At 43.6% G+C, this 18,623-nt stretch overlaps 1 protein-coding gene across 1 annotated transcript in view; it reads right to left on the bottom strand.

Moving 5' to 3' along the window:
• The window catches only part of SH3RF3 (SH3 domain containing ring finger 3), a 257,144-nt gene that overhangs the window by 85,297 nt on the left and 153,224 nt on the right, over positions 1-18,623 (bottom strand). Inside the window, exons 2-3 of the mRNA XM_065651436.1 lie at positions 8,232-8,507; positions 1,150-1,245 (exon numbers count right to left, since the gene is read on the bottom strand). Coding sequence (XP_065507508.1) covers positions 1,150-1,245; positions 8,232-8,507 — 372 coding nt within the window. The remainder of the gene's footprint in view (positions 1-1,149; positions 1,246-8,231; positions 8,508-18,623) is intronic.

Genomic DNA, 18,623 nt, shown 5'->3' with positions numbered 1-18,623 from the left:
TTGAGGCAGCTGGTTTCCCAATAATGGCTCCTACACGTTCTGGTTTTAATATTATTGTTCTTGTCAACTGCGGGAACGCAATATATATTAATGATGGTTTATTCCAAATTGGTCATTGTCGGAGTTAATAATTAGGTAGTCAGGCACTAATTAGCTCTATTTTGTCTCAAATCATTAACTAAGAAATCTGGAGAAGTAATTTGGGAGGCAGGCATCAGAGCCACACACAATATGGTGGGCTACACTGTGGGCACAAGAGACGCTTCACTCTGGAGAGCAGCACCAGCCTACGCCTGGGAGCAGAGACAGGGTGACACTGCTCTGAGTACCAGGTGCAGAGCGGCAGTACCTTGAAAAAATACATATGCATGTGGTGCCTGTCTGTTCTTTGCACCTCTAGTTCACCCACGATGGAGGAAAGCTCCTCGAAGGCACCACCTGGCATCTGGACAACAGAGTTACTCCAGCGGGGCCACCATGGGCCACCACTGCTGGCTGCTGCTCTTCTCCTGAGTGGCATCCAGCTGGATGGACACCAGCAGGAAGGCAGGCAGCAGTGGGAAGAGGTGGCACGACTGGTCTGCTTGGAGGATGTGGAGTCTCCACATTCACTCTGAAATAAACATTCTGTGGAACTGACCGCAGGGAAGTCCTCAGGGCAAGGGTGGGCACAGTGCACAGGGGATGAGGGACCTTGGGCACCCGGGTGGAACTGTCCGAGCTCCTGCTGGGGCAGGGGGCACCCTCAGCCCCCCTCTGAAGGTCTGTGCTTTCAGGGCATGGCTGAGCCTGCACCGCTGCTCCCCACCTGCCAGTAGCACCCACCTCTCCTCAGGTGTGTGCAAGATACCCTGACTGAAATAATCCTCCCCTATTTTCCCTAGATATTGTGGAGATTACACCAGAAATGCTACATGGGAAGCCTTCGACAGTACTTCAGGGCATATATTTTGCTGGCCACTTTAAATTGAATTGAATGTATCTTCACAGTGCCTTAGGGGACTGCCACCAAAAAAATTCCATTTTCAGTTATTCTGGTATTATTTGCTCTCATTTAATAATTTTAAAGGCTATCCTGCCTTTGTGGGCACAAAAAAACCCCCGCAAGACATCAAGAACAGCAGCCACCACCACCTGTTATGAACTTACCTCAACATAGAGGATAGGAAAAATGCCAATCTTGTCACCCAGCATTCCTTCTGCCCAGTTGTCATCTACCCTCCTGATGACCGTCAAAATTTCATCCTAAAATCAGAGATACAAAAAATGCAAAATCAGATTTTTGTCAGTAGAACAATGCCAGGTTTTAGTTATTCACATGACAGCTTAGGGAGAGTACCCAGAGGAGGCCATAAGCCAGGTAAAAATGTTCCCTGAGTCCTGGTCCAGCAGCATCCTTGGCCCAGCATCCCACCCCAGGCATCCCATCCAGAGTGCACTGAAGAGCCTTGCAGACTAATGCAGCTGATGGTGGCTGCCAGCAGCTCCAAGGGTCTGGTCACAGCAGGTGAGAATAAGTAACTCCAGGCTTCATTGCAGGGACAGGGAGAATGTTTGACCCAGGAGGCCACCTCTAACCCAAAGGTGAAAACTTTCTAGCACAGAGCTGTCCCTGTCCATCTGAGAGGCCGTTATGGTGTTTGGCTGCTCCAGAAGACAATTCAAAGGGAAGCACCAGTAGACCACAGGTAGTTCTCAAAACACTTCCAACAAGAAGCATAAGGTATAGCATGAGGTGCTCAGCAACCAGCCTGCACTGCTGATGCACTGAATGTCAGTTTTCCTTTTTTTAAAAAAATATTAGGAAGGAAAAGTGCAAAGCAGGTAAAAATACAAGGATAACATAGTAAAAAACAAGTTGCATCCAACTGCTGGATCAGCTTCAGTATAGGTACAAGTTTGTTTTCTAAAACCAATGGCATTTTAATATTATATTTACTCTAAGGGATCTTAGATTTCAGCTGATGAACTTTTTCATGATTATAAAACAGGAGATTAAGAAAAGTGCAGCTAATATTCATATTGCTCAAAGTTGCTCTTGATAAAGCTAAAACCTGGAACATACGAGTCACCACAAAAGCTCAGGTGAGTAGAACCAAGCCCTGAGTTTTCCCAGTTTGAGATGCTCAACCTGCCATTGGATTTCTGCCTCCACTTCTGTCTGCTGGGGCTGTCATACTGCAGAGGCTGCAGAAGGCACCTCTCTCTGCAGGGCACCGCCTGGATGTCCAGATCTCCTATGGCCTGAGGAAAGGAACGGGCTGAAAGAAGCTGCGAAGGGAAGTTTGCTGAGATGGCATTCATTCTCTCATGGCACCCAGTCTTTGTCCGTTCCTCTGCATGGATGTATAAAAAAGAAGAAAACATCTTCCTCCAGAAAGTTGAGACTGAGTTTCCTGCTGTTCTCACTTTATTTCCACCACTCACTCTAGGAAAATAGGACCTACATATGGTCTATGACCCTCCAAGTAACAAGCTATCCACGTTAACTGGTCAGGCAAGGGGAGCTGGTTTTTTGCAGATACTTCTCATATAGAAAAAAACCCACAAATTCCTGATCCAGGATGTTTAGACCATGGATTTACATTGATAGAAAATGACCAGAACAGCGATGTGATATGATGTACTTTGCAGTTTTTGAACATGTGCATTTTGAACATGTACTCTCGGAAACAGTTTAAATGTTTCATTTGAATTATTCATCTGAATGATCCATTAGGGGAAAGCTCAGAGAAACAGCCACAGACTGAGTCCTTCAGCTATTTATTACAGCTGGAAGGATGCAAAAAGAATTTGTGCATTTAATTTCCTGAAGAAACAGATAGCATTCCCTTCCAAAGCCCTGTCTGCACGGACCATTTTTGATCTGTGTAAAGAGCTGACAGCAATACAGCTCTGCAAAGTTTCCACATGCTTTTACAAAAGGCTGATTATCATAAATTTAGAATCTAGGTAAAGGGGGTAAGTGAGGAAAACAGAAGATTGCATTGCTTCAAGAATCTGCTATGAGTGTTCCTATTTTCTATATTTGTTCAGCTATTTTCTTAAAAGACTTCTTAAAAACCCAGAGTGGGATGGGTCTACACTTTCACCATATTTTTATGTATGCATATACAATCTTCTGTATGTGCATACATGTGTGTATGCATGTAGAAGTGTAGGTATGTATGTACATGTATAACTGTATGTGTGTATATATACATATATTTGCATATATATGCACAAAGGAGATAAGAAATTAAGAAAAATTTTTAAGCTGTAAAACCCCAGAAGCACTTGCCTAGATTTTGTTAGAGGCACCATGCAATCTCCAACTGCGGAGCAGGCTGGACAGGCACCGGGCAGGAAAGGTTTATCCTGACTTGATCCTGCCCAAGGATGGGGCACGGAACAAGTGACATCTGAAGATCTGTTCTAACTTTACTTTCTACAGACCTATGGAATCTGGAAGCACTTACATAGACTGACCTCAGTTTGGATCTGCCAAGTCTGGCTGCCGAACGTGGTCGTATATGAGAAAATCAGACAGCTGCACATTCTGAGATATGCTGACATTAAAAATGTGTATCTTTGTGGGAGAGCAAAGTGCAAATCCTTGAGAATGCTTTCCATTACAGAATTAGTTTTCAGAAGCATGTTGAAAATCTCCAGGAATTAAAGCAAATCCTGAACATCTTTTGAAATTCTTTATTAATAGAAAGTTTCTTTGAATTTGCAACCCACAACATCATTCTATGCACTGGGCTGGTGGAAGCTTCAACATGAACTATTTTAGTACCTTAAATTAGTTGGATAGCTGTGCTACTTATAAATTCCTAGAAAGGTTCCCAAAAGGATCATGAATAGTAAAGAGCCACAGATCTCTTGGCATACCACTTCAACTTTCTGAACTTCACTATTTCACATGTACTAAATTGATTTCCAGACAGCATAAAGGAATCCAAGTCTCAAATCTCATTTCAAAAGCCAATGGTATCCACTGTAGTTCAACAAAGATACCTTGTGCTCTTTGTGTGTCTATTGCTAAAGTCACTAATTATTTGCTCTTTCCTACTTGCAAAAGTCTCTCTCTGTTCTTCAGAACCGAGCAGCCATGCGACAGGCACGTGGGAGCTGCAGTTCCAGTTTATAACCATTATCAGAAAGGAAGTCAAAGATAAATCACTTAAAAAGCAATCTGATTGATGGAGAAATGAACCCTTTTGCTGAGAAAAGAGCACAAAATTGTGCCCAATAACAGGCATGATTTACAGCCTGATTTTTACTGTTGTTATTAATGGCCATTAACACAGCAATACAAAGCAGATGCACCTGCTATTCTGCTGAGATAACAACCCCATCTAGAGCACTGGGGAGATCTCTGCCATGGCAGGATGGCACTGTGCAGTGCTTGGTGCACCCACCGATGACACTTGCCAGCTGGTGCGAGCATCCCAACCTCTGACTGTCAGCGGGACGGTCCCTCTGTGCACAGAAACTGCTGCTGGAACGGAGTGCTGAGGGGCTGGGATGCTGCGCTGCAGCCAGGAACCAGTACTGGATGTGGTGGCTCCAAGACTGGCACAACACTTGTTAAAGACTGCTGTGGGCTGGGAATGAAAGTGTTGGAAAACAAAAGAAATAGTTGATGCTATTAAAAATGTGATGAGTAATAAAGCATGGAGAACAGTTGATGCTACCTTGACAGGTTTGAGACTCAGCCTTCAAAGGGCCACATGAACTCAGGCATGCAAAAGGTGGGTCAACACAGACAAAAAAAATTGTGGGCTGAATTTGGACTCAGTCTAAGGCTGGAGGAACTATACAAATAGATAATAATGCAATTACTCCAGATTTGCACCGCTATATCTAAGAGCAGAGCCCTCTTGTGCACGGCTTATACTGGAGAGCACGTAGCCCAAGGGAGGATGGGTTATTTTTCAAAACAGAGACAGCACGAGCCCAGGCTCATACTGGCATATCACATAAGGAGACATTAGAACACCAGGTTAAATGAGTATATCCCAAGGGCATACAATGAAACTCTGTAGGCCACACACTGACTGGAGCCACACTAGTGAACATCAGGGGTAGCACTTCTGAAGCTCCCGGAGTTAAACCAGTGCAGTGCCGATTCAAGGCTGGAAACCATTGATATAGAGAGCAAAACAACTGCTAACCGGCTGATTTGGCTGATCACTGCCAAACACTGAGGAAAAATATGTTAAGTTAATGTTTCATCTTGTAGTCACTGCAAAGGAAGGAAGAGTGGTGGAACCCTGCGCCTTCACATAGGGCTGCTTTGCAAGGAGGAGTTAGAGGGAGCAGTCCACATGGTGTAACAGAATGACAGGTTGGAGCTTGCTTTGTTGCACTGGATACTCAAGACAGAAGTTTCTCTGTCCCTTCCAGTTTTATACTTACACATACGAAGTTATTATATTTGTTTTATCTTTGGCCTTTTATCCGCAGAGCATTGTTTGTACAGGAGGTGCAAATGGGTAAATGGAAGAAGCCCTGTGCAGCACTGTTCATTGATCTTAGCATAAAACAGACTTCATTTCCTTGCAGTCCACCTCTGGAACGACAGGACATTTTAATTTTGAAAAAAACCAAAACAAAACAACAAACAAAAACTAGTGAGAGGAAACCTCAAATATCCTTCCTTTGTTTTCTTTTACTGCACTGACAGATATTCTGCATTGTAACAAAGGGGAGGGAGAAAAGCAAAGTCTAGCAAAAGGGCAACAAAATATAATGGTGCAGATGATCCCTATGTTTGAGTTGTCCTCTTGTAGTTTCTCTTCAGAGGAAAACTCTTCTTTATAAGTACAGTACAATTATGAGTGTCTGATAGCATTGAGTTGCAGGACACAAACAGGTTATACTAGTTTGTATAAACTGTATGCCAGTTCGACCCCTCTACCTCGGAAAGAATAAACAGCATAAATGAAATTGAGATCGGATCCAGCATCTTCAGGTGCAAAGAGACATTCAAAAGATGAATATTGCTCCAAGTGACAAATCACATCTACAGCAACGCAGTGCTCATGACTCTGTTGCAGAGGAATTTACTGCATCAGCAGATGATCTAAAATCTGGGCTAAACAAGAACCTTCATCAGCACAGGTGACAGCTAAAATTAGCACCGAGAAAACTGATGAAAACATGACAGTAAAGTCCCGAGATGAAAAATAGATTATTCACTGTCAGGGAGAACAATAGGCAAGACATAAAAACAGTTACAAGGTGACAGTGCATGTAGTGGAAGGAGCTTAAGAAGAAAATAATGGTAGAAGAGAAACCAAACCCCCTTGAGGAAAACACAGTCATCAGGGATAAAAGAATGCAGACAGTAACACGAGGGGTGAAAAAAAAGGAAAATTGAGGGATTGAGAGTAAAGCTGTACAGCAGAAAGAAATGCTCCGTGTGAGAATGACATTGGACAGCCAAGAAAATGAGAACTATCAGTACACAAAGACAGTTGTTGCAAGGGAGATATACTAATATATGGCACTGAATATATCAAATACAAAAGTGCCTAGGAAAGGATGTACTCTAACAAAAAAGACCACAACGAACTGCCATACCTATTAAGTTTCTTAGATCAAGCAAGCAATGAATAAGCAGACAAGGAAGCTTGCTTCTCAGAGAAGTCACCTTTGTAACTCTGGGCAAGCAGCGAGGAAAACAACGCACCAGCAAAATACATATTTAAGGATAGAATCTCAAAGGTAACTTCTGCCTAACTTTCTGTTAGTGCATAGCAGCCCACTTTCTCACAGAGACTCACAGCTCTAAGGAGGCTGGGGAGTCACAGGGTTTGCACTGTTTGCAATCAAACACTTTGCCTGCTATGGGGCAAAAGTGCTTACAAATCTTTTGTTAAATAAATGAGAAAGTATACATTCTAGGAAATTGTGTTCTGCTGAGACATGTTGCACGAGTGAAAAAGATGTCACATTCGGCAAGAAAATTATATGCTGCAAATAATTCATTCAGCTATAATAAGTAGCCTCAAAAGAGGAGGTCAGTAAAATCCTAGTGAAGGATATTTTTGTCATCTATTTCATATTCATTTCCAGCATAACTGTTATTACTTTATGTGATACTATAACAACCACAGACAGCTGAAATAAAACAGAAAATGACAATGAACAGGTTCTCCATGGCATTCAGTGCCATAAATTAACATTAGGGGATATGCTTTATTTTACTGTGGGTTTCTTGATATCCATGAAGCCCATCTAAGGTCAACACAAATTGCTAGGGAGGGGGAGACAGAAAGCAGGTGGGGAGGTGGGGGAGAAGAAGAAAACATGACATTTTAAATCCAAAGGAAATTACAATATCTCAGTTTTCTCTCATTCCAAATGGAATTTATGAAACATTTTGGTTTTAAGAAAACAAAGATTTTTTTAAATGTCTGCTTTTTAATGTCTTTTTGTTCTTAAAATAGGAAATACTGTGATATATAATGATAGTGTATTTCAACTGCTAATTGGTATATGGTATGTTGCAACATATATTTTGAAGTGGAATGGCATTTTAAAATGCTGGAACATCTGATTCAATGAGGAACATTAAAAGACACATTTCCATTAGATTTTTTTCTGAAACTGAGTCGTTCTTGCAGAACATTTCAATGCAGATGAAATGTATGCTTTTTAGACAGAAAAATTTCCTCAGAAAGTGCGTAGCCAGTTGTACTTGTTGAGTTTCACTGGCTTTACACCAACCTTGCTGTTCATGGCAGGACCTATCTCACTGGCTTCTCCTTTAGACAAAAGAGGCGCAATCTCCCAACGATGCTAACAAAGGACTTGCCCCCAGGGGAGGCTTCATGTCCACCCCGTCCTGCAGCATGGCTGGTCCATAGGACATCAGAGAGGCACCGAGAAGGCTCTGCCTCTGCAGGGAGGAGAATGTGCAAGTTGGGAGAAGTCAATGTCCTTCAGCACGTTACGTGAGGGGATATCCTACTTAATAAAGGAAACTCAGCCCTGTCAGCCTGTCCCCACTAGGCTGCCTGAGCTCAAGTGCTTCAATTTTCCCACACAAGAAACCAGTTGAAAGAAATAAATGGAGTGCAGGGGGTTCCTGGGCAGAGCTGGTTGGGGATGCCAGGCAGATGTCCCACCAGTCCCAGCACCATTGTGCTCCAGGCTCGGCTGCCAGCACCCCACACACCCCATCAGTCCCTACAGGAGCAGCTTTCCGAATTTTCAAAGAGAAAAACCTCTTCCCCTACCTTGGTGAAGGTCAGGCAGTCCTTGTCTTGATCCTTGTCCTTTATTTCAAAGTCATAAAGTGCTTTGCCCTGAGGTGGAGCTTGCGGGAGGGGCTTGATACACTGGATGTAGCTGGCAGGGAAGAAGCCGTGGTTCCCATTGAGCTCCCCGTGGTACCAGTTCTCGTCCACCTTCCGCCGCAGTATGATGATGTCCCCCTTGTTAAACTTGAGGTCACCGGGCTCTTTTCCCTCATACGTGTAGAGGGCTTTGCCATAGGGAAGCTGAGAAACACTCTGGGGAAACAAAATATGCAACACCTTTAAGGAAACTCCAGCCAGAACTACTTTCATTTTAAAAGCCAGTTGCAACTAGAAGCAAACTGATCATCTATGACCAAATTACCCCAATGGCTGCAGTGGCTGCTATGTAATGCTATACCCTGGATCTTAGAGGAAAATTAAGATGCGTGTGATGGGAAGACGGAGAAGGTGTGCTATGTCAGAGGAAGCACTGTAGTTCTCTAGAAGCTCAGCTGAAACCCACAGAACCTCATACGCTATGACGCAGTATCTGTTAATTTGCAAAATACCCTATGTACGCAGGACTTTGTGTTTAAAAAGTAAAACTTGACCAGTCTAAAGGTAAAAAATTAGACATTTTGACCTTCAGGGTTGCTTTGGTTTCTGATGATCAGAAGATAAACAAAACAAGCTTGGTTGGCAAGCTGAAAATTTTTCATTGTGTTTGTTTGAGCAACTCCAAATATTTTTGAGTTTGGAACTTTTAGTTTAGCTTTTGATTTTGTAACCAAATACTCTTGCTTCTTTCAAAATCCCCAAGTCTCACGCCGCTCACTGAGGGCTACTGTAAACAGTTGTAATATTCTTTGTTGCTTATGAATTAATGTCCCTGTGGAAAAACAGAACAGGCAGAATGCCTCAAATCTTTATTTTAGAACTAAAAAGAGCTCTGAGGCTTTCACTCTCATTAAAAGAAACAAACAAACTTTAGAAAAAAAATCACAGCACAAGAGAAAAAAAGGCCTAAAAAATTAATAGTTTGGTGTGATAGAAAAGAGAAACCTGTTTGATGGAAACTACCTGATTGTGAAGAATTCTTCCCAGAGTTTACTTTGGTCCGGTGCAAGATTATCTCACCCAGGCTGCAACTGCACAGGCAATTTTTTGGTGGAATCGATTTATACAGCCCTTGCCTTCCTTGGGTACTTGCTCCCCTTCTTGCTGAATCCCACAGAGCAGGGAGAAACTGTGTTGCACACAACTACCTGCTGCTTTGGCCCCATAATAGCCCTTTAACCTATACTGGGGGAGAAATGGGGCATTGCTGTATTGCCTTATGCCATTTTTAATTTTATTTAGCTTGAGCTAAGAGTCAGCTTGCAAGCCTCAGCACAAATACATAGTAGCACATACCACAGGGGATGTTAAAGGGATCCTGTAATGTCAGCCTTTCATAAGACTCTTTATTTCAGAGATGTTATTTATAAAAATGACATGGTTTTCTGTTGCATATATATGTTTATGAATAGTCTCTTCCCCACTCTGTACACTGACTGTCAATGGGGTGTCCTACAGGGATGATGAAAAAGTAAATGTTTAATAAAACACCCTGGTATTCTCCTGGGTGTTCCTTATGCCTGTACTTCAGGATGACATTCCTGTGCACATGAACAGCACTTGGATGCTTTCTGCAAGGAAAATGGTGGGGTGGCCCAGCAGAAACACTCCATTTCCCCACCCCAGCCAGAAAAGGAGATGCTGGGATGACTTTTTATGGTATTTGTTAAAGCAACAAGCAGAGGCATTTTTCCATCCTGATGGGTGCATTAAATGGGCCTGCTCTGGTCGGGCATGTTTTACGCTCTTACACCTGCATCTTTTGGTAGGACGAGGAGAAGCACCAGCCCGCTGTCTGTGCTGCCTACACGAGCAGCCTCCCCTGCCTGCTCCTGAGCACCAGGTGGTCGCTGCGGCAGGCAAATAACTCGCTGTGCAAAAAGTAAGTTTCTTGAGCGCACCTTCACACACACACTCATTTTGTTAGGAAAGGCTTTAGTAGCTGTGCAGGTCTTGGGAAGCGCGTGCAACAGATCTTCTTGCCTACAGCACACAGGGAAGGAGGCAGTCAAGCAGGCACAGCTCTACAGAGCACTGTCTATGCTGTCTGGACGGGGATTTAATTTCATTCAGATGTGTCTCCAGCTCTAATTTTTCTCATTACCAATTTACAGTTCCTCTTTTTTTTCTCTGTATTCTTTGGGTTTTGCTGCATCTGAACGAAGGTACCCAGTTAAAGACTGGTATTTTGGAAGCACCTTCACACATAACAAAAAAAAGCATAAAAACAGAAAAGAAAAGCAACAGCCAGCTAACAAAGCGTGCATCAGTCTCTGCCAAATCAGTGGCAGCACCCTACTGATCTCCTTCTCTGTGCCAGGGTGATTATTTGCCTTGGCACCAAAGCTTTGCCCTCCTCCCCAGGATTTTAAAGATTCAGCATATGATGCTATCAAACTACTACTGCATTACGTATGTGAAACTAGAAAAAAAAAAATCAAGCCGAAAGAATATGGAGCCTTGTAGTAATATAGAAACAAAAGATTCATTACTTTAACTCGTGCTGGGAGAAGACAATTCATCAAACGCCGAGTAAGACTTCTGCCAGGTGTGCGCTGAACCACTGCTGATTCAGGCACACGCCTGGCAAGCACGCTCTGTATCGCTTGCCCTGGATGGGGCCTAACTATTCCCAAGATCTCTGTAGCAATCCAAGCTCAGATCACTTTCTTTGCTTTTTAACCACTTTCTCTTCCCAAGCCTCATTTTACTGGGTAAAAAGTCGACAAACCCCAGAGCTACAGAAAAAGAAACTGGATTTTATTCGGTCTCACACATCATCAATAAAATTCCCATGCAACACATGCTGGGCTTTTATTGCTAATTAATTGAGCTGGCTAGAAGATGATTCAGGTGCCTGTTTATACCTTCAGCCAATGAAAGTGCAAACTTCTAGGCAAAACAAACAAACTGCAAGGCAAAAAATTTAACCTGAAATCTGGCATGGTTTTATTTGGAGACCCTGATGTGGCACCCCAGGGAATTTGCAGTTTGGTTGCTTGTATTCCTATTCTCTTTCATGGACTTAGTTATGGACCACGTCACCTGGGGACTGTCCTACACAGAGATCTGTGCATAAGGTATTTAAACTACCACTGCCAGTGGGAAGGTGCTTCCAAAATAAAACGTGTCAATTGTCAACTACAGCTCTTCTAATTCTGAGTAACAGCTTTTCAACTAAAAAAAAAAGTAGAGGCATTTTTTTAAAAATGAACATGTCATTTAGTGGAAAAGACACCCTGCTATTGAAAAATTGCTGCAATTGAGACATGTTCCAGCCTTTCTGTAAGGCCTGAAGTACCCATTTTGATTTAAACATCCCAGCTAAAGCTTGCATTTACTTTGGCTCAGGCAGAGGTAAGGAAATGACAGGGTCCTCTAACTCTTTTCAAATAAAGCTGCTTTTCCCGTTCTAAAGCTCTAAGTGTCTGCTCCAAATGACCAAAGAGAGAAATTCAATATTACAGTTACCTCCAAAAATCCAAAATAAACCCTTTAAGCTTTCTTTCTGATATTTTCTGACCAAAAGGCCCAGCTTTCAGTCGACTTTCAGTGGTCAGATTATATTAATAAATCCTGGTCCCTAAGAAGCATATTTTGGGAAGTTTCCCATTATTGATCCTACTTTTGCTTAATCCATAAGCGAGAAGCAAATCAGACTTAGAAAGCTCCTCTTATCTACACCTAAAAGGAGTGAGCATAAAACATATTTCAGAAATAAATAGAAGAAGAAATGATCACTGCTGTTCTTTACTAGCTGTAATGTGACTCCTCATCAACAGTTAGGTGATTCTTAGAAATCTTCCTGTGATCCTATGATTATCTCCTTCTTTGCCAAATCTTTATGTAGTGCAATTCTGGCCTAATCACCCTGCTTTTCTTCACTTGACTCCTTCAATTCAAAGGGAAAGGTAGTGTCTAGGACTGACCTCAGGCTCAAGGGCAAACCCCCCGAGCCCTCCTGATTTTCTGTTTAAAATCTCTGCCCCATGCCCTGTGCTATTTCCCCTCAGCTTTTTCTTCCACGCAACTGCATTTCAGTCAGACATCACCATCTTCAGTGTGCCCAGGTGGTTCTTCTTACAAAATCTTCTAACCTAAAACAGGCTGCAATGTGCCATCTAAGGGATCAGACTAAAGAAAAGCAGAGGCAGGCTAGTTTTGGTGGAGGGCAGTGATGAGCACATAGCGATGTCCCTCCACCAACTACAGGAGTGCTTACATCTCCCTCTTGCTCCCTGTTTCAGCTGAGTTATCCCCTCTTCACTCCTCCTCTGCTGCTCCTGTGCCTGGGCAACACTGCAGCACCAGACAGTGGACACCACAGAGCCACGGTGCTCCCCTTCACCATCCTCTTCTTTCCCTGCTCTTTAGCCAAAGCACCTTCTCAGCCGTGTTCCCATCTCGGGGTCTTCTGCAACACCATGTCCCAGGAGGGAAACTCTCTTTCCCAGCCTGGTGCCAGCAGTATCCTGGTGCTACTCTGCCCACACCCTCTGGCTTTGCTGCAGCCTCCCCCACATTTGGGGACCGACACGGGAGCAGCCTGGATGCCCTGTGAGGAGCACAGCAGAGACCACCACCCCACTGTCTCCCTCCAAGCCAGATCTTGACCCGTGCTCCTGCTCTGAGGGACACCTGCCATCACCCCCCATCCCCATCTGTGGTGAGATCCAGTCGGGCATAACGCAGACGGCTGCAAAATTAAATGGCTTCTGCATCTGACTGTATCAAGAAATTGATTTGCGCTGTTGATTTATTGTTAGGTTAACTGGAATTCAGCTATGATGTGTATTAAATTGCAGAACTCTGTGTGGGTGTGTATAGAAATAAAGAATGTAAGAAAGAAAGGAAGGAAGGAAGGAATGAAGTCACAGTCAATGGCAATGGCCAGTTTCTTTTTCCTGCCAGTAAATCCACGTTGGCACGATGCTGAATGCTGCCAAAGGTTTCTTTTCTATTTCAGCAATCAATACTGACGTAAAAGCCTGAAGCGTTAATATGCTGAAAACCCCCCTTGCAGAAGACTTAATGATATGTTGGCAACTCAATCATTCTGCATTTGTGTTTCAGCAATGTCAAATGGCAGCAGTTAAGCAGAAACTTGCTGGCAAATTGACAAACAGCAGCCATGAAGCAATTAAATGGAAATGCTGGAGAATTTTTCGTTACGTATTCTGAAGAACAAAAGGAAGAGAAAAAACCCTGAACTTGCTTGTTTCCAATAAGTTCTCCCAGTAGAAAGCTTTGTAGAATGTGAGCTGCACAGGTAGAGTAGGTCTTAAGTTTTCAAAAGTTGCAGTAAAGGGACATTTTTCCAATACACTTGAAAGCAACGCAAGCTCCAACATGGGTCAAAACCTACCAGCTTCCACGTGCGATACTCTTGCCCGAAGTACAGTGTAGATGCCTACAAAACATACTTTTCATACTTCACACTATTTGGGAAGGGAAAATAAAAGCTTCCCTGTGAAATCAGTTTTTCTTGAGAAAGCAAACAGAGCCTGGATGTCTACAGTAAATGTGTGTCTTCTGTCTCTGTGTCTACGCACAACCAGGGAGGGTGTACGCTGAAAACAGCATCGAAATCCCATATGCAAAATCATCAGAGAGGCTGGCCAGATTTGCTGGCTGAGGAACACACAGGAGGAAAGTCCAAGACCATTCCTTGATACTAGTACATTGCATTATATAAGAACTCAAAATAAACAGGGGCAAGGCCTCCAACTACTAAACTCAGACAGAAATGCTATGAGCCAACCCTTCGCCCAAATCAATTTTGTGTTCAGATTCCTGAAATACAAGAAACCTCTTGAGGCTCCAGCTACAGCTGCTCTCTGCAACATCAGAGCAGTTTTTCTGCTGTGTGAAAGCCATGTTAATGCTGAAGAGGAACTTCCCTCAGCCAAACTCACCTTGTCCAGCTCAAGCTGTGCAAAGAAGGGAAACCTCAGCCCCTCTGCTGCAAGGGCTTCCCCTGCACATGGGGATCCCCTGCGAGAGGCAGCTGTGACACTGCCCGGCCCATGGGGCAGCACCCTCACCTGACCTCTGTTTCTGGGGGACGTAGGAATGAAAGAATCAGGGAAATGCAAAAGGTGGAGGAGCGTTTAACTCCTCCTTCCTCCTGCTTCATGGGTCTTGTTCCTAGCCAGAGCTAGAGGTGAAGTGGGCCCGGATGAAGCCAAACAGCTTCAGAACACCCTACTGGAACAGCCTGATAAGAGCACTAACTAGGGACAGTCATTTTAGCAAAACACACTGGCATGTTGCTTACTGCAGTTCTTAAAATTTCTCCAATGTCTCCCTATCCCACATTCTCCAAATACATATCTGAAAAGTCTGCTACTCTGAATGAATGAATACACATTTGTCTCCTTCATGAAGTACCACCAAGTGTAAACATCCAAGGCAAATCAAGAGATGATCAAGAAGAAAAGACACAGAAAGGAAAAAGTAATGAAAAGCACACACATCTGTGTGGTAAACTATAATTAAACACAAAACATTACTATAGAGCATAATTAATAATTAAAACACACATTGTCAATTTTTTGCCTCATTACTCTAAAGCATCACACAAATCTCCCAGTCCACTCAAACAAAGATTCAATGGCAACGCATGGGACTGCATTTACGCCTTCCAACTCGCAGGAAGCTCGCCAGGAGCAGGCTGGGTGACACTTCAGCATATGGTTTCCTGCCATGCGTAACAGCTTTGCAGAAATCACAGCAGCTGTGGTGGAGAGGACAGGGCTTGCACGATGGAGCATCCATCAGCAGGGCTGCTGAGGAGGAGGTGGGGTGCTCCCCGTTACTAGCACCCAGATCTTGGCATTTAAAGCATCCATTCAAATCAGCTGAGAGAGACTTAAATCGTGAGTGTGAAATGCCTGCTCAGATCCCCTTTGGGATGGAAAAATGGAAGGCAGTCTGGCATTCAGAGTAGCCAGCGGTAAGGACAACAAGCAATTCATTCACAGTGGCAATGACAGAAACGTCTGCTGGGGTTGGTGAGGGTCACGGCATGAAGGGCAACAGGAGCTGTGTGCTGCCCCTTTGCTCCCTGCCATCCAACCTGCCACAGTCGCTCTTGGTTTAACATCTTGCAAGAGCAACATATTTCACTTATCTCAATACTGGCGCTTAAAACGTGTCCCTTCTTAGTCAGCCCGAGGAAGCAAGAGAAGAGCACTTGTACACACAATGAGCTGAAGAAGCAAGGGGCTTGGGCAAACCTTAAACGGTGCAGTTATAACAAATGTATACCACTGTAAGGTCTGTGACCTGCAGACTTTTCAGAGGCTTCTGTCCTCAAGAGGAACTTCAGGATGACAGATCATAAATCATCATTATATCTCACAGCAAAAACTCTTAAAAAGTGGTTTGTCTTCTGTGTAAGATGGTTCCTGTTACATACAGACATTCAGAAAAACTATTGCCCCCAGGTCACCTGGATTGACAGATCACGACTGTGACACTGCAGCATTTGCTTTCACAGAAAGCTAATAATAGGAAAATTAATCAAAGAGAATCTAATTTTGCATGAAGTAGCAAAGACAAAAACCAGCAATGTGCTATCAGTCATCTCTGTGTGAACCATCAGTAAGAGCCTGAAAATCACAGTTGCAGGTACAACCTTTTTTAAAAACCAAGAGAACAAAAGTAGTTAAGCCGACAATAGAAGCGGCACCATGAAGAATGAAAACTAAGCGCAACCATTTATATACCTTGCAAAGTGTCATGCTTCTTTATGGTGCAATATAAGCAGTAATTAATCACAACAACGACAAAAAAACCCTTCTTAACCAAATCTTTACTGCTTTATTTAACTAAGAACTTGGACATAATGGCTGGGTCCTGATCCTGGCTGACGGTGCTGCGGAGGGCTGCAGTCCTTCTGACGCCTGAGGAAATGTGCAGACAATATGCACAGCTATGCACAGCTACTACCTAGACCAGGATGTTAAATGCTTCTCCAAAACTGTTTTGAGGTGCCAGGAGGTGTTGGGAACACTATTAGGGGCTCCCAAGAGGTGGTCTTTTTACATGGAGATGAAGTTCCCAGACAGCTTAGGGGCCTATCTGCCATTTCCAGAAGTGACTTTTGCAATTAGCATGAAGTTACCATGGGAAATTCACAGCAGAGTGAGACAAAACAAAGGTGAGCAGGTACAGCAGTATTCTAGCACATCAGTGCTGCTCCCCAAAGAATGGGGAACAACGGGGTTCATCACCCCAGAAAAGCAAAGTATGCTGTTAATCTTCTTCAGCAATGGGCAAGCGGAGAACAAATTGTTCCTTAAAGGGAACGGTGTCTCCCAAGGTTATTTTGTAGCAAACAGGTCCAGCTGGCATTTTACCTTATAAGGTCCATCTTTGTACACAAAAAGATTAAAAAATATTTCAAACTTTCCCTTGGCAAATGCAGTCGATGCCTGCAGCACAACTGAGAAATAAACGGCAAGCTTTCTGCTGCACAGCTTGTCACATAGCTAAAAGGGACCCACAAGGAAGCTGGAGGGACTTTTTACAAGTGCAGGTAGCGATACAACAATGGGTGATGGCTTTACACCGAAAGAGGGGAGATTTAGATGAGATATAAGGAAGAAATTCTTCCCCATGAGGGTGCTGAGGCCCTGGCACAAGCTGCCCAGAGCAGCTGTGGGTGCTCCATCCCTGGAAGTGTTCATGGCCAGGTTAGATGGGGCTTTGAGCAACCTGGTCTGGTGGGAGGCGATCCTGCCCATGGCAGGGGGTTGGAACTAGATGATCTTTAAGGTCCCTTCCAACCCAAACCATTCTATGATTTTATCATTGGTATGTTTGGGATCCTTTGTTTTACCAAAGAGCTCAGTTTTACAAGGCAACAGCATTTCTCTTAGGAAGCCTAAAAACTTGAAAGCAAGACCATCCCATGCTGAGCTCATCTGATCTTGTAATTGCAGCTAAAATAGTTTCACATCTTCTTCACATCTCATGCTGCTTCAGCCCGTCACTCAGTATCTATCAATATTTACACATTCAAAGGCTTCTTCTTCCTAGTAACACCCTGTTTAAAGTAAAATATTCTCAAACTACGTGTACTCCTGTTAAACAACATGTGATTTCCAGGGTCAGGTTGGATTTCTAGCAGTGAGTTTGCAGCTATTGCTGCCCAGAGAATCGGTGGGTAACATCAGCCAGCTGTTTAACCGTGTCAGCACAAAGTCCCTCACGTTCTGCAGAACCCAAAACCTTCCAGACCCCATGCTCTTTAATAAGTGGTACTGTCAGCACACTGCTGGCATTGTAGGTCAAATTCTGGTTTCAGTTAAACCACTTTAATCCAGTTAATCTTGATGAAGCGGTGTGGAAGTATAGAAAATTTCTGCACAATATAGAGCTTTATCTTACAAGTAATCTCCTCTGAAACAAAGCTGAATGGCTGGCAGCCTTTACCAAGGAAAATATTTAGTGATCTCTCATGTGCTGGCCATAGCCTTTACGAAGTCTAGGAATGCTCTAAGAATTTGTCTGTACTTCACCTTTCAGACAGAAAACAGCCATTGGATCCTAAGGGCCAAATTTTACCCTTGTAATTTTGTGCAGGGGTCCCACTGAAAGGACCGGCTGCTGCACACAGACATTTCAGAGCAGAAGCTGGTCTACAAAAAGTCCCGAACAGTAGCTGAGAGGGCTTCTAACCCAAGTATGCGATGTGGCTTCATGAGAAACCACCAGGCAAAATACGCCTCGGCTAGCTGCCTCGCCAAGGCAAGGGCCACCAAGCACATCCTGAGCGAGGGCTTCAGGAACTGGCAGTGGGTCAACACAGAAGAAAAAAGCAGAAAACAAACAAACAAACAAGCCCACAAACAAACCCATCTTCTGCTGCAACTTAAACAGGCAATCTCACTGCAGTGTGCTACTTGAGCGGTTCAAGGAGCAAAGACGGCAAAGTTGGCTACATCTAGCCTGACAGAGCCACGAATAGAGACGTGCCATAGATCAAACAGGAGCTCCCTGGAGGCTATGGAGAAATGCAACCCAAAACCTTATATTCCAGGTACTACGGCAGTTGTATATTTAAGGTTGCCTTGTGTTCTTCATTCAAAGTGTGTCTTAAATCTTCTAAATAAACATGAACTCTCTCACTGATTACTCCCCAGACAAAATTGCTTTGGTGGGGACCATGACCCGGTTTTCCCAGCTGTCTGCCAGAACCCAGTCTTTGGTCATTTTTTGGTAAAAGAAATGAGTTAGAAGTCAGCCCACTGTGCAATTTTGAGA

Source organism: Caloenas nicobarica, chromosome 1 (assembly GCF_036013445.1).
Source record: "Caloenas nicobarica isolate bCalNic1 chromosome 1, bCalNic1.hap1, whole genome shotgun sequence".
In the NCBI taxonomy this organism is placed as follows: Eukaryota; Metazoa; Chordata; class Aves; order Columbiformes; family Columbidae; genus Caloenas; species Caloenas nicobarica.
The sequence above is the reverse complement of the archived record's forward strand: the minus strand, read 5'-3'. Positions and strand labels throughout refer to the sequence as shown.